Genomic DNA, 12,033 nt, shown 5'->3' with positions numbered 1-12,033 from the left:
AAACTGAAAAGAGTCTCACCAATAAAATGTATCCAAGATTTACCTTCTCATTTAGATAAACAGTCTCAGAAAAGGAGAGTTGCCAATATGAAACTGCAAGCTTCTAAAGCTATATCAGATTTTATTATAGGAAGCACATGTAAATTTACTGACAAACCAGCACAAAATATTGTGTTGATACTCTTAATTTAGTTTAAACCTGGCATATATCAGTTTAGTTTAACTAAATCTGTTTAAGACACCTTCAGTTAAATCAGTACACCTGTGTTTAGACCAAGCGTCGGTCTAGAAATCAACTGGGATCCATTGCTGCTCCTAGATTCTGAGGTAGCAGCAGTACCGAGAGTCTACCTCTTCAGGTACCCTTCAAAAGCACCCAGTAGCTTCAGCTAGTGCAGAATACAGCAGCCCACAAGCACTATACACATGTAACAGTAGTGATTGATGCTGGCTTTTTGCTTCTGAGTGTGATTCAAGTGGTTATGATTTATGCTTGAATTAGTTTAGTAACCTGTTCACTGAAAGCTTGTTTTTCCCCCACATCATGAGGCTTAGAATACACAGGCCACTCCTGATGCAAGTTCCTGGAGTTAAACTCAATGGCAGGGCATTCTCACATCTGGAATTCACTACCCACAGTGGTCCACCTGAGCCAGAATTTACCATGCTTCGGGGCTGTGTAAATTTTACTTGGTTGTAACAGTAAGAGATTTTTGGTTTATTTTAACATTAGGATTTTATGGGATCTGGGGAGGGATTGCTAGGATTTAAGCTGAAAGCCTTGTTTGTTAATTTTATAATAGATTGGTTTAATAAAAGAATGCAAGTGCTTGGCCATTGGCACCCACATATATTTTGATACTGGAAGCAGACCGGAAAAAAAAAAAAAAATAAAAAACCCTCCAAGTTTACCCTTTTTCATTTGAGCTGATTAGATATTTATCATTACAAAGATTTTTAGCCTCTTACCTGTATAATTGGAAATGGCAAATAGTTCATATTGTTAACAAGGTACAAGAGACTATAACTGTAGCCCATGAAAGCTCCAGACAGCAGGAGGAAGAGGTGATACTCATTTAGGCACATGTGTTGAACAGCACCATCTAGGCTAAAGTAAAGAAATGATTTATAACTACTTATAATACTGTAAATTACTATTCTAGACTTCATTTTAGCTTCTAACTTTAGTTAAGCAGAGCTTTGATTTTATTCATCTGATTGGCGTAAATGAAAAATATTCCCAAAGTATCAGTGAGGGATGTATACCAGAGCAAGTTTTATCTGAGCTGCTAGCCCTATTACCTGTTCTTGCTACTTCTCTATCATGGGGTGGGGGGACTAAGATCTACTGAAGATGCCATATAGAACAGGAGACAGGTTCTTAAGTCATTTTACAGCTGAAGGGTCATTTGACCTTTTCAGCATTGAACCTGCAGCAAGGGAGATTTAGGTTAGATCACAGACACGCAGACTGAGGCTCGTGAGCCACAAGTCGCTCTTTATGTGTCTCCTGCAGCTCTTTGCAATGCACGATATTAAAACACTGATTTAATTATTAACCTAAGTTATTAACTGATCAGGATGCTTTTACTACATTAACCAATTGTAGCTGATAAAATAATACTTAGTCATTTTACTGGGAAATTTTTTTATATACACCGCTACCCCGATGTAACACGGTCCTCGGGAGCCAAAAACATCTTACCGCGTTACATGTGAAACCTCATTATATCAGACCTGCTATAGAGGGCTGGGTAGGGAAGGCTGTGCCTCCCCAAACAGCCTGGCCCCGCCCCCTATCCAACCCCCACCTACTTCCCGCCCCCTGACTGGCCCCTCGGAACCCCTGACCCATCCAACCCTCCCCTCCCCTCCCCTCCCCCGGCTCCCTGTCCCGACTGCCCCTCCGAGACCCTCTGCCCCTTATCCAACCCCCTGGCCCGGCCCCCTTAACACGCCGCTCAGAGCAGCGTGTTGGAGCTAGTCACGCTGCTGCCATAGGTGCCGACTCTGTGAGTGCTCCAGGGCTGGAGCACCCATGGAGAAAAACTGGTGGATGCAGAGCACCCCCTGGCAGCTCCCCGCCCTGCCTCAGCTCACCTCCGCCCCAAAGCATGCCGTTGCTCCGCTTCTCCCCCCCTCCCAGCCTTGCAGCGCCAAACAGCTGATTCACGGCAAGCCTGGGAGGGAGGAGAAGAGGAACACTCGGGGGAGGAGGCAGAGCGGAGGTGAGCTGGGGCAGGTAGCAGTTCCTCTGCACCCCCCCGGTTACTTGCTGCCACCACCCCTCATGCCCCCCTCAGCCCCAGCTCACCTCTGCTCCGCCTCCTCCCCTGAGCATGCCGCCGCTCCACTTCTCCCCCCTCCCTCCCAGGCTTGCACAAGCCTGGTGTTGGATCATATTAAAGAAGTTCTGTATTAAAACCACAAATGAGTTTGATTCCCCATAGTTTAAATTCCAGGGTATTACTAATTAAGAGGTCTCTTGGTTTTTGGTACTGTTTCTCTCCCTCTGTGTGTGAAACTTGCAAGCTGCTAGTTGTGTTAGTACATTCTAAGACAGAGTCTGTTCTCAAAGCAATTCACAGAGACTCAAAGCAATACTCTAACAATAGAAACAGCACCCAGAGACTCCCCGCCCTTTTGTTGTATTAACAATTGTGATTAAAATAGAGATAGAGGATGTATGTGGATGGATGCTTGGTGTGGATAATAACTGAATGATCAGGGAGGTGCCAGCCTAAGAATCCAGTGTCCATCGGCTGAAGAAGGCGTCAAGTGGAAATAACCAGAGGACCCCCGGAGGGCAGACTGGAATCCACCCAACAGCCTCAAGAATGGGAGAACCAAAGAACAAGATAACATCTTGGAGCCGTCAGGAATGTGCTATCTGCTGATTGATTCAGCAACAGCATGATGCAGCAATTCCCATAGACTGGCATAGGAAGAAATTCCTATAAAAATAGACTCTAAAAAGTCAGAACTTTGGGGTCTGATTCTGCAAACCAACTTCCAGGAGCATCAGATGAGCATCTGACAAGGCCCTGCTCCCTCCTCATGTCCAGGCCACCTGGCCAGTGGCTTGGCATGAGCAACTCTAAGGCTGGTAACTATGATAACAACTTTGCAGAACCTGTGTGTGTGTGTGTATGAGTGAATGTGTGAATAAATATGAGATTGAATGGAATGTTATAGCTATAACTAACTGCTTACTATGATAACAACCTTGCAGAACCTGTGTGTGTGTGTGTGTGTGTGTGTATGAATGAATGTGTGAATAAAGATGAGATTGAATGGAATGTTACAGCTGTAACTAACTGCTTACTATGATTCTTTCTGTATTCACAATAAATGTGGTATTTTGCCTTTTTCCCTTTAATAAGATCCTGCTGGTTTTTATTTTATTGGTATAACACTGGGAGGGCGTGGGAGGAGGGGAAATGCTTTACCACGTTATATCCGAATTTGCGTTATATCGGGGTAGAGGTGTATAAACTAAATATTTCCCCATCATACCGTTTAAATATGAATATATAGTACTATAGTAAATGAAACAATGAATTCACACTACTGTTTCTCTTTTGTGTAATGTATACCAATTAAGATTGTGAAATCCCCCTCACTGGAGGTTTTTAAGAACTGGTTAGACAAGCCACATCAGGGAATGTCTAGGTATTCCTGGTCCAACCTCAGCGTAGGGGGCTGACTAGAAGATCGAGATCCCTTCTAGTCCTACATTTTTATGATTCTATAGTCCATTTCTGTTAATAATCATAGTAACTTAGAGGGTCAGGGCTTCTGGTCAAACTTTAAAAAAAAAAAAAAAAATTATCCACAGCAATGTTTGTAAACTAATCACTTGTCATTCTTCACTGAAGTACTCTTCTCCTTCCAGTACTCAAACTAAAGAAAGTTTAAGAACAGACACACAATTGCTCATCTTTGCTAGAAGTTAAAGGGTTATTTCCTCTAGGAAATGTCCAGTGAACTCATTTTAGTACAAAACGGTACTACTTGCACAATACTTGGTTCCACTATTAACAAAAAAAGTCACCTTTCTGAAGCTGTGCAGGGTAAAGCAAGGAACTGGAACTTCCCCTTAGTCATAACTGCAGCACACCATGCCATCAGCATTCCCATTATAGCATGAACAACTGAATGGATAACTTGCCGTGGGTGAATAATCTTTCCTAACAGTGCTAATCGAGAGCAGGGAATAGAAGGCACAACTGCAAATAAAAAAAAATAAAAAACCATGGAGGATTATTATCTACTGCTAAATAAAACTCATAGTTTGTGTTTCATTTGCATGTGATACCTTTGACACCACAGAACACTTTAGTTATAATCAACCATAAGCTGATATAAATAGATAAAGTAACTGGGCAGCACAGAGGAGAGTTTCAGACGTATGAAGTAGCACGAGGATAACAGCAGATCCCCTTCCTACTCCAAAGTGCAGTCATGTTAGTGGGGCAGAGCAAAATGGCTGGTGAATACATGGAAATATATAGCACTGGAACAAGCTTGTACAGAATTTTGAATTGGATGAGGAGCCTGTCCAGGGGACACTGCTCCACTACTACATTCACCGCTGGTAATCTAACTCCCAAATGCAAGTGGATTGTTGAGGCTACATACAGAATCCAAATTTTATGGAAGAATCTGAAATTAAAATAGTTATTTTAAAGAGGATCGGGTTTTTTTATTCAGTGTTTCTGACAAGAGCAAGTCAATTTGACTATTATGAAGTGACTAACACAGAAGCCAACATTAGATACCTAATTAAAATAAGCTTTAAGGCATTCCACTTTCAATCAATCCATACAACACTGTATAAAGCCAATACATAAAGTATAAAAACAAAATCCTTCAAGACAGTCCTCTCATTTAGCTAAAGGTTAAATATCTTGTTGACAGCAATTTTCATAACCCACCTGCATAAAATTCAACATTGAAGATGCTTATTATCAGTATCACCACTGACATAAGAAGGATACAAAAGATGACATAGGAAGTATACCAATCATTGAATGAATCTAAAATGAAAGAAAGAAGACACTGTTCATAAGGTGCAATAGTACAGTATAAAGCTATGATACTAGCAAATGTTTAATATTGAGCATCTAGGTACATAATGCATAATCACAATCAATAGGTTCTTATTTCATTAAGAACATAGTATTTTGTAATGTGCAGCTGCATAGTGGTTCTAGATAAACAATCATACTTCAATGAAGCATGTTGTGTATCTTAGTAATTGGATTTGTCATATATGAAAATACAGAATGTTGCAATTTAATTTGGACACATGCACGTATTTCTAATATAGCTGAAGTAATTCCCCCTTTCAGCAATAGCACCCATACCTAGACAAACCTTACTATGAAAATTAAGTTAGGTCGGTGCAAGGCAGCTTACATGGACCTAGTTGCACACGTGTCTACACTTAAATCCATCTCCCACAAATGTAAGTGCTGACATAACAACACCAGCCCCCCTGAGTGGTGTTGAGCCGTGGTCAACGTACTGGGTTCAATACACCATCAGCGTACACACTGCATTACCTGTTGACCCTAACAATCCTCCAGCAGCTGTCCCACAATGCCCGACAGACCACTCCAGCCACAATTGTGAATTCCACTGCCCACGGGTCACAGACTGGAAGCTCCCCCAGCCCTCCCTTTAAAACTCAGAGAATTCCTGAAATGCCTTTTCCCTGGTTGTCCAGCTTGGTGAGCACACCTATCTGCTCTCCGTTGTTGTGCACAACTGCCCCGCTAGCCATGCTGGCTACACACTCCAGATGTGCTCTGACCTGGAGTAGACAGCAGACATTTGATCTCCTGGGTCTGTGGGGAGAAGAGGATGTGTAGGCACAGCTCTGAACCAGCTGTAGAAATGTCAACATCTATAAGCAGATTGCTTGGGGGATTCAGGTAAAGGGGTACGACAAGGACCAGCAACAGTGCCTTGTGAAAGCCAAGGAACTAGCGCAGCATACCAGAAGGCCAGGAAGGTCAACAATTGATCCGGTGCGAAGCTGCAGACCTGCTGCTTTTACAAAGAGCTGCATACCATCATTGGGAGAAATCCCAACACTATCCTGACCACCACCATGGATACCTCTAAGGCGCCAGAGTCACAGGCCTCTACCATGAACAGAGAGAAGGTGGTAGTGAATGAGGAATATGAGAGAAAGGCAAACAGGGGGGTCAGGCTGTGTCATGAGTCAGGTCCTGTTTTTGACTCCACCGCAGTCCAACCAGTCCCTGCAGTTGAGCACAGGCATGCCCAAAGCAGGGGAAGGAACCTCAGATAAGCATGTAAAAATTTTTCCAGTTACACTGATAGCACCCCCAACTTAGCAAGACACAGCTACTGACTTTTCATTAATTCAGCGGTTTTCAACCTGGGGTCTGTGGACCCGTGGGGTGAGACTATGTCTAAGATTTCCATAGTGGTCCATACTTTCATCTGAAATTTTTTTTTAAGGGTCCACAAGTGAAAAAAGGTTGAAAACCATTGCATTAATTTACCTGTACTATAAAAAGATAGTGGTACAACAAAGATGTAGAGCTGATATCTGCTTCTCATTCCCCTCCAGACTGAGACAAAGGTGGCCATGCAGAGCAGTTTGTTTACATACAGACGAACGTCCCTTGAATCTCCTGAGAGCTCTCAATGAAACTTGCATGGAGGTACTCTGCAGTCCTCTCCTGAAGGTTTCTAGGGTTGGCAGTCTTATTTCTTCCTCTGTGGTAGAACACTTTCCCATGCCATTTGGTGAGGACTTCAGCAAGAGTCATTGCCATAAAGAGGCTAGCAGCATACAGGCCTGGGAAGCTTCGGGATGCCAATAGCAGTTGTGTTCTCTGCCTTTGTTACCCTCAGGACTGAGATATCAGCTAAAACAGCCACCACCACTTGTGGAAAAGGGTGCCAGTGCTCTGTACTCAGTTTCATGCAACCAAGCAATTCCCTCCTTATTTCCCTCACCCCTGGTGAGTCATACTCACCATGACTGGTGCCATGAACAAGCACTCCGAAGAAAGAGTGCCAATAAGCAGGTCTTACTTAAACACCTAGGGGAGCAAATGAAGGGGGGAATTCTGAATCCTAAGTTTCATTTTCCATTCCTACTATATGGACAACGGTACCTCTATGTGTTTTACTTGGTGATGTAGCTGTTGAGGCCTTGAGAGGTACAGTCTCCAAGTTTAACAATCCCAGGCTCAACTGCCATTTCAGTCAGTGGAGAACTGCAGCACAATGCCTCCCCGCCATGGCCTCAAGGCCTGCATGCCTACTCCTACCACTCCACACTGGGGGGAAAAGCATGGACAACCACAGCTTCATATACACTGACCTGGGAGAGCCATGGTTGATGTATGCGTAGCTACAACTGACAGTATTCCCTGCTCTTGTTTGTTTATTGAGATTCTAAATGATTTTAAGTTAAAATGTATTTACTTTTAAATTCTTCAGATTTTTTGTTTGTAGCTGTTTTTGTAACTGAATACAACTCTCTTGTTTTGAAAATTATTCATGTTTATTAGTTAACAACATATGGTGGATAATGCCTGCTGGCAGTGAAAGTAGTGCTGTTGTATACTCACAACCCATAGGATCAGTGCCAGTCGTCATCATAAAATGTACAGCAAGTACCACAACATTATTAACTGAACTGTCAGTGATATACGCACAGATGTGCGGCAAGCACAAATCCTAACAGATCCCCAAGCTGCAGCACCAGGTTGAGCACAGTACACCACAGCACACCACATTACAATGGCTAGCTGCTGAAGCGGTCTTTCAAAGCCGCCTTATGCTACCCAGCTCCTCACTGAGCTCATTTAACAGCCCTGCGTCTGACTGTTCAAACTCAGACAGCCAGTTCACCTAAACCTTCTACCTCTGCAATAATCACCCCCCCACCCCCAGCCCGCTCCAGCTCCTGCCTTTACTTCACAAATATCATGCAGGACAGAACAGGCAGCTATAACCACTGGGACATTTTTCACACTGAAATCCAATCTGGTGAGGAAACAATGCCAGCACCCTTTCAATCTACCAAAAGCACATTCAACTCTCATTCTGCATGTGCTGAGCCTGTAGTTGAATCTTTCCTTGGTGCTGTCAAGGTGGCCAGCGAATGACTTCATGAGTCAGGGAGGAAGGGATAGGCTGGATCTTATGCCTACTGCCATTTCAACATTGCCAACGGTAATCTGCTGGACAGAAGAGAAGGTCCCTGTTTGTAGCTCTGTGAACGCTGTAGCTCTGCATGACAATAGCCTCCCACAGTGGATTTTTCTACTCCAGAATTACTTCCCACTGACTGGTAGCAATCCAAAGCATTGCAAGTTGACAGTGTGAGCATTACTCGCTTCTCCACTATCCGTGCAGTTCTCAGTTTGGTGTCCATGCGTTGGACGACGGGATGAAGGGGAGAGCTCAGCACACAGATCCAGGCACGTGGCCTTTTGCATCCAAAAGTTCTACGGCCACTGCTCGTGTCCCAGACCTGCACTGCAATCCAATCCCACCAGTCAGTCCTTATTTCTCAGGCCCAGAAGCGGCACTTCATCATCTGCAGCTGTTCAGTGAACGCCACCAAGAACCTTGAGTTGGTTCTTGCTATGTCTCAAGGCAAACTGACCACATGGAAATCATCAGGCTCCCCGCAGTTCTTCTTGCCACTCTGCAAATACGGGAGTATCGTGCATCCTATGCTTGCAATGGTCATGACAATAGTGCAGAGCTGTGCAGGCTCCATGCTTCTGTTAGAGATGGCCGACAGCGACAAGTTCCATGCAGGTTCATAGGAAATTGAAAATAGATGCTAAAATTATAGGCTAGAGATATTATGGGATGGATAACACTGTATTATGGGTATTTGACCACATTTCTCCCAGTCACCCTTGTGAGACTCCATTCTGCCCCACCATGCATTGCCAAAACTACCCAAAAGACATTGCACTGAACAGTGGCAGGTTATATACTGGGATACCTACCCATACAGCACTGCACTGTGCATCAACACAAGCACTCCTAGTGGGTGCCTGCATCACCAACCCAAGGAGTCAAGTATGCACACACACACGCAATATACTAACTGTGAAGGGTGTATGCCAAAACTTGTGTTGGCAAAACTTCTGTCATGTAGAGAGGCTTACGATATTAGTTATTTGGTAATTACTTTTTGTTTGTTTATTCCTTTTTCGGAAGGGTAGGAGAAGATGACAGCTCCCTGAAAGGCTGAATATCACAACTACTAGGCTTTCCAGTTGGTGTTTATTAGAAACCATCAACACCACTCCTGTAAACATATGTTTTCCTTTTGCAATCTATTTAATATGTAGCATATATTTATCTCCTTCCTCAGACACTTTAACAAACCATTGAACCTTTGATAAAGATAAGTATCAGCCTTTATCATCATTTAAGCACCAAGTTATATATTGGAAAGCATATTTACATATCAGTTCCCACAAATTTAGAAAGGTCTCAAATGCAGGTAAACCAGTGTCCCTAGAGCTCTGGTTCTCAAAACTCTGGTTCACCAGTGGTCTATAGAGCACCTCAACATAACTCAAAGAATTAAACACTTTGAAAACCAGACAGTGGAGGGTGATTTATGAGATGAACTTTCACTTACAAAGGATTCCACAGGGAAAAATAGTTGGAAAACAGAGTTCAGTAAGAGTGGTGAATTTAAAAATTAAGGATTTGATTCAGTCTTGAAATAAAATGATTCCCAGGCTATGCAAGCCCTCCAAAACTCAGTTTTCAGCACAGTGCCATTGCCAATTATTTTTAATTTAATCAGAGCATAAGCAGCAAGCAGAAATAGAATACTTTAACAATTGCACAGAGGGTTAAACATTTCACGTGTAGGGAAGGACACCTACTTGAAATCCATTGTACAGGATGAAACAAGTCAATGCTGCTAATACTTATGAAGACTGCCGTACACAGAGGTAGTAGTAGTATTGACCAGGCAATACTAGCAGCCACTCGCCAACCCAAAACCTAAAAAGACAAAGGAAAACATGAGTAGGAGTACAGTACAAATCTTAAATACTGTCTTTGTAAACCAAATACCAGCCAAACCACCACATAACCCAATTTATCAGAGAAGTCAGATACTTGTGCAATACTGTCCACACCAAGCGTTCAAAAAGCATGCATCTGGTCCCAATAAACCATGAGATTAACCTAAAATTCATGAGATTTTAGAGATAATAAATTTGGGGTTCTTTTTAGTTGACTTCTGGTTTGTGAACTTTTAAGTGGCAATTGCATCGTGTTTTCAAGCTTTTCCCTGCAACCATGAGAGTTAGAAACATGCAGGTTTGATTTTTTAAAAAAGGAAAACCAAGGATTGGTCTATACCTAAAACTTTGGTCAACCTAACTATGTCACTCAGGGCTAGGAAAAAATTTGCACCCTTGTGACATAATTACATCAAACTAACCCCCTCTATAGAGGCAGCTAGGTCAACACATGAATTCTTCTGTCCACCTAGCTACCACTGCTCGTGGGGGTGGGGACACACCAGTAATGAAAAAATCCCTTATATTTCTATTGCAAATGCCTACATTACAGTGGCATAACTGCAGTGCTGCAGCTGTGCAAGTTGTAGCATAACATACCATGAGAGTCTCACATAATCAGTCAACTCCAGCAAGGTTTGTAGTAAAATGGCAAGAACTGGTAATGCTGCTTGTGACTTGCTGCACACGTGAAAGCGCAAATTTGTGGCAAATGGCAAAAAAGAATGAGGACCCATGATTCATTCCTGAAGCAAGATCTCTTTTGATTGTCCCCATTATGTCCTGAAGTTAATTTTCAGGCTGGGATCTCCAAGAACCCGAGTTTGGCGCTTAACAGCCATTGAAACGCAATAGGATTCAGGCATTTAACTCCCTTTGGCACCTGCAGAATTGCAGCTCTCAGGGGTTCAGTCACGTTCCGGATCCCGCCGCCCAAGGGCGGCCACTCACTGCGCATCCCCCGCCGGCTGCGAGGCCCGCATCACCCAGCCGGGCACCGGCATCGAGTCCCGCCGCCCCCTACCGACCCAGACAGGCGGCGGGCACTGCGATGCTTTCGGCCAGACCCGCCAATGGCCGGAGGTCCCCGCTGTGCGCAGGGCGGGCTCCACACAGCCGGTGCAGTCCAGGGCAGCAGCCCCAGGCGGCCGAGCCCCGGGCAGGGCCCTGACGCGCGGGATCAGGCCAGGCCACGGTCCACCCGGCTCCCGTAGGATCAACCCCGCAGAACAGCCCGGGGCGACCGTCGCTCGGCCTAGGGGACCCACGACCCCTACTCCGCTTCCCGGGGGCGAGGCCTGAGGCGGTTGCCCCGACAACCGGGCCTGGGGCCCCTACGCTGCCACAGGGCGGGGGCCTGAGAACGGCGCGGGGCGCGGCCCTCACCTGCCTGAGCAGCGCTTGCTGCTCGCCGCCGCCTGCCCTCATAGTCCCTACAGCACGAGCCCCGCTGCCGCCGCCATTCAAAGCCGCCAGCGTTCAGGCCCCCACTTCCTCCTCCTCCGGGGCTGCCCATCTCGCTGCCTGTTGGAGCCACCCATCAGGCGCTCCGAAGGCCAGCCCCCGCAGGGCCCGCACAACCGGAAGTGACGAGGGCAAGGGAGCTGAAACTACAGCCACGGAATCGGGCAACTACCGAGCTTGCACTGTACGGGCACGACCCGTCCCGGGACTCCCGGCGTGCCTCGCGCCCAGCTCCCCCTGAGCGTCCCCCGGTAGCGCGGGTCGGCAGACCGACTCCAGTCCGGCTGTGGCTTGGGTGGGGGGCCCTGGCCCAGTCCCGGGCTGCGGAGCTTTCTTTTAGCCCGTGTGCTCTCACACACACCGCTCGTTACTCACTCCTGCCCCGGCACGTCCTCAATACTGCTCGTGTGGCGAGGAACTGACAGGCGCCCTGGGCTCTTTCCACAGCTGAAGGGGACACAAGAGGCTACGTTGTGAAAAGAGTAAGGGGATGATCCTAAGCAACCAGATC

At 45.4% G+C, this 12,033-nt stretch overlaps 1 protein-coding gene across 7 annotated transcripts in view; it reads right to left on the bottom strand.

Annotated features, from left to right (window-relative positions):
* Positions 1-12,033, bottom strand: part of NDC1 (NDC1 transmembrane nucleoporin) — a 28,962-nt gene extending 16,929 nt beyond the window's left edge. The window contains exons 1-5 of one of the 7 annotated variants that reach the window (XM_037906087.2): positions 11,445-12,033; positions 9,915-10,035; positions 4,938-5,039; positions 4,055-4,229; positions 970-1,108 (exon numbers count right to left, since the gene is read on the bottom strand). In XM_037906087.2, the coding sequence (XP_037762015.1) occupies positions 970-1,108; positions 4,055-4,229; positions 4,938-5,039; positions 9,915-10,035; positions 11,445-11,486 (579 nt within the window). In that variant the 5' untranslated portion in view covers positions 11,487-12,033. Of the gene's footprint in view, positions 1-969; positions 1,109-4,054; positions 4,230-4,937; positions 5,040-9,914; positions 10,036-10,658; positions 11,328-11,444 lie in introns of those variants that run through there. The other 6 variants (XM_037906094.2, XM_037906088.2, XM_037906091.2 and 3 more) reach the window with 6 other exon arrangements.

Source organism: Chelonia mydas, chromosome 8, assembly GCF_015237465.2.
Source record: "Chelonia mydas isolate rCheMyd1 chromosome 8, rCheMyd1.pri.v2, whole genome shotgun sequence".
NCBI lineage: Eukaryota > Metazoa > Chordata > Testudines > Cheloniidae > Chelonia > Chelonia mydas.
Note: the sequence above shows the minus strand (reverse complement) of the source record. Positions and strands in the feature narration are given on the sequence as shown.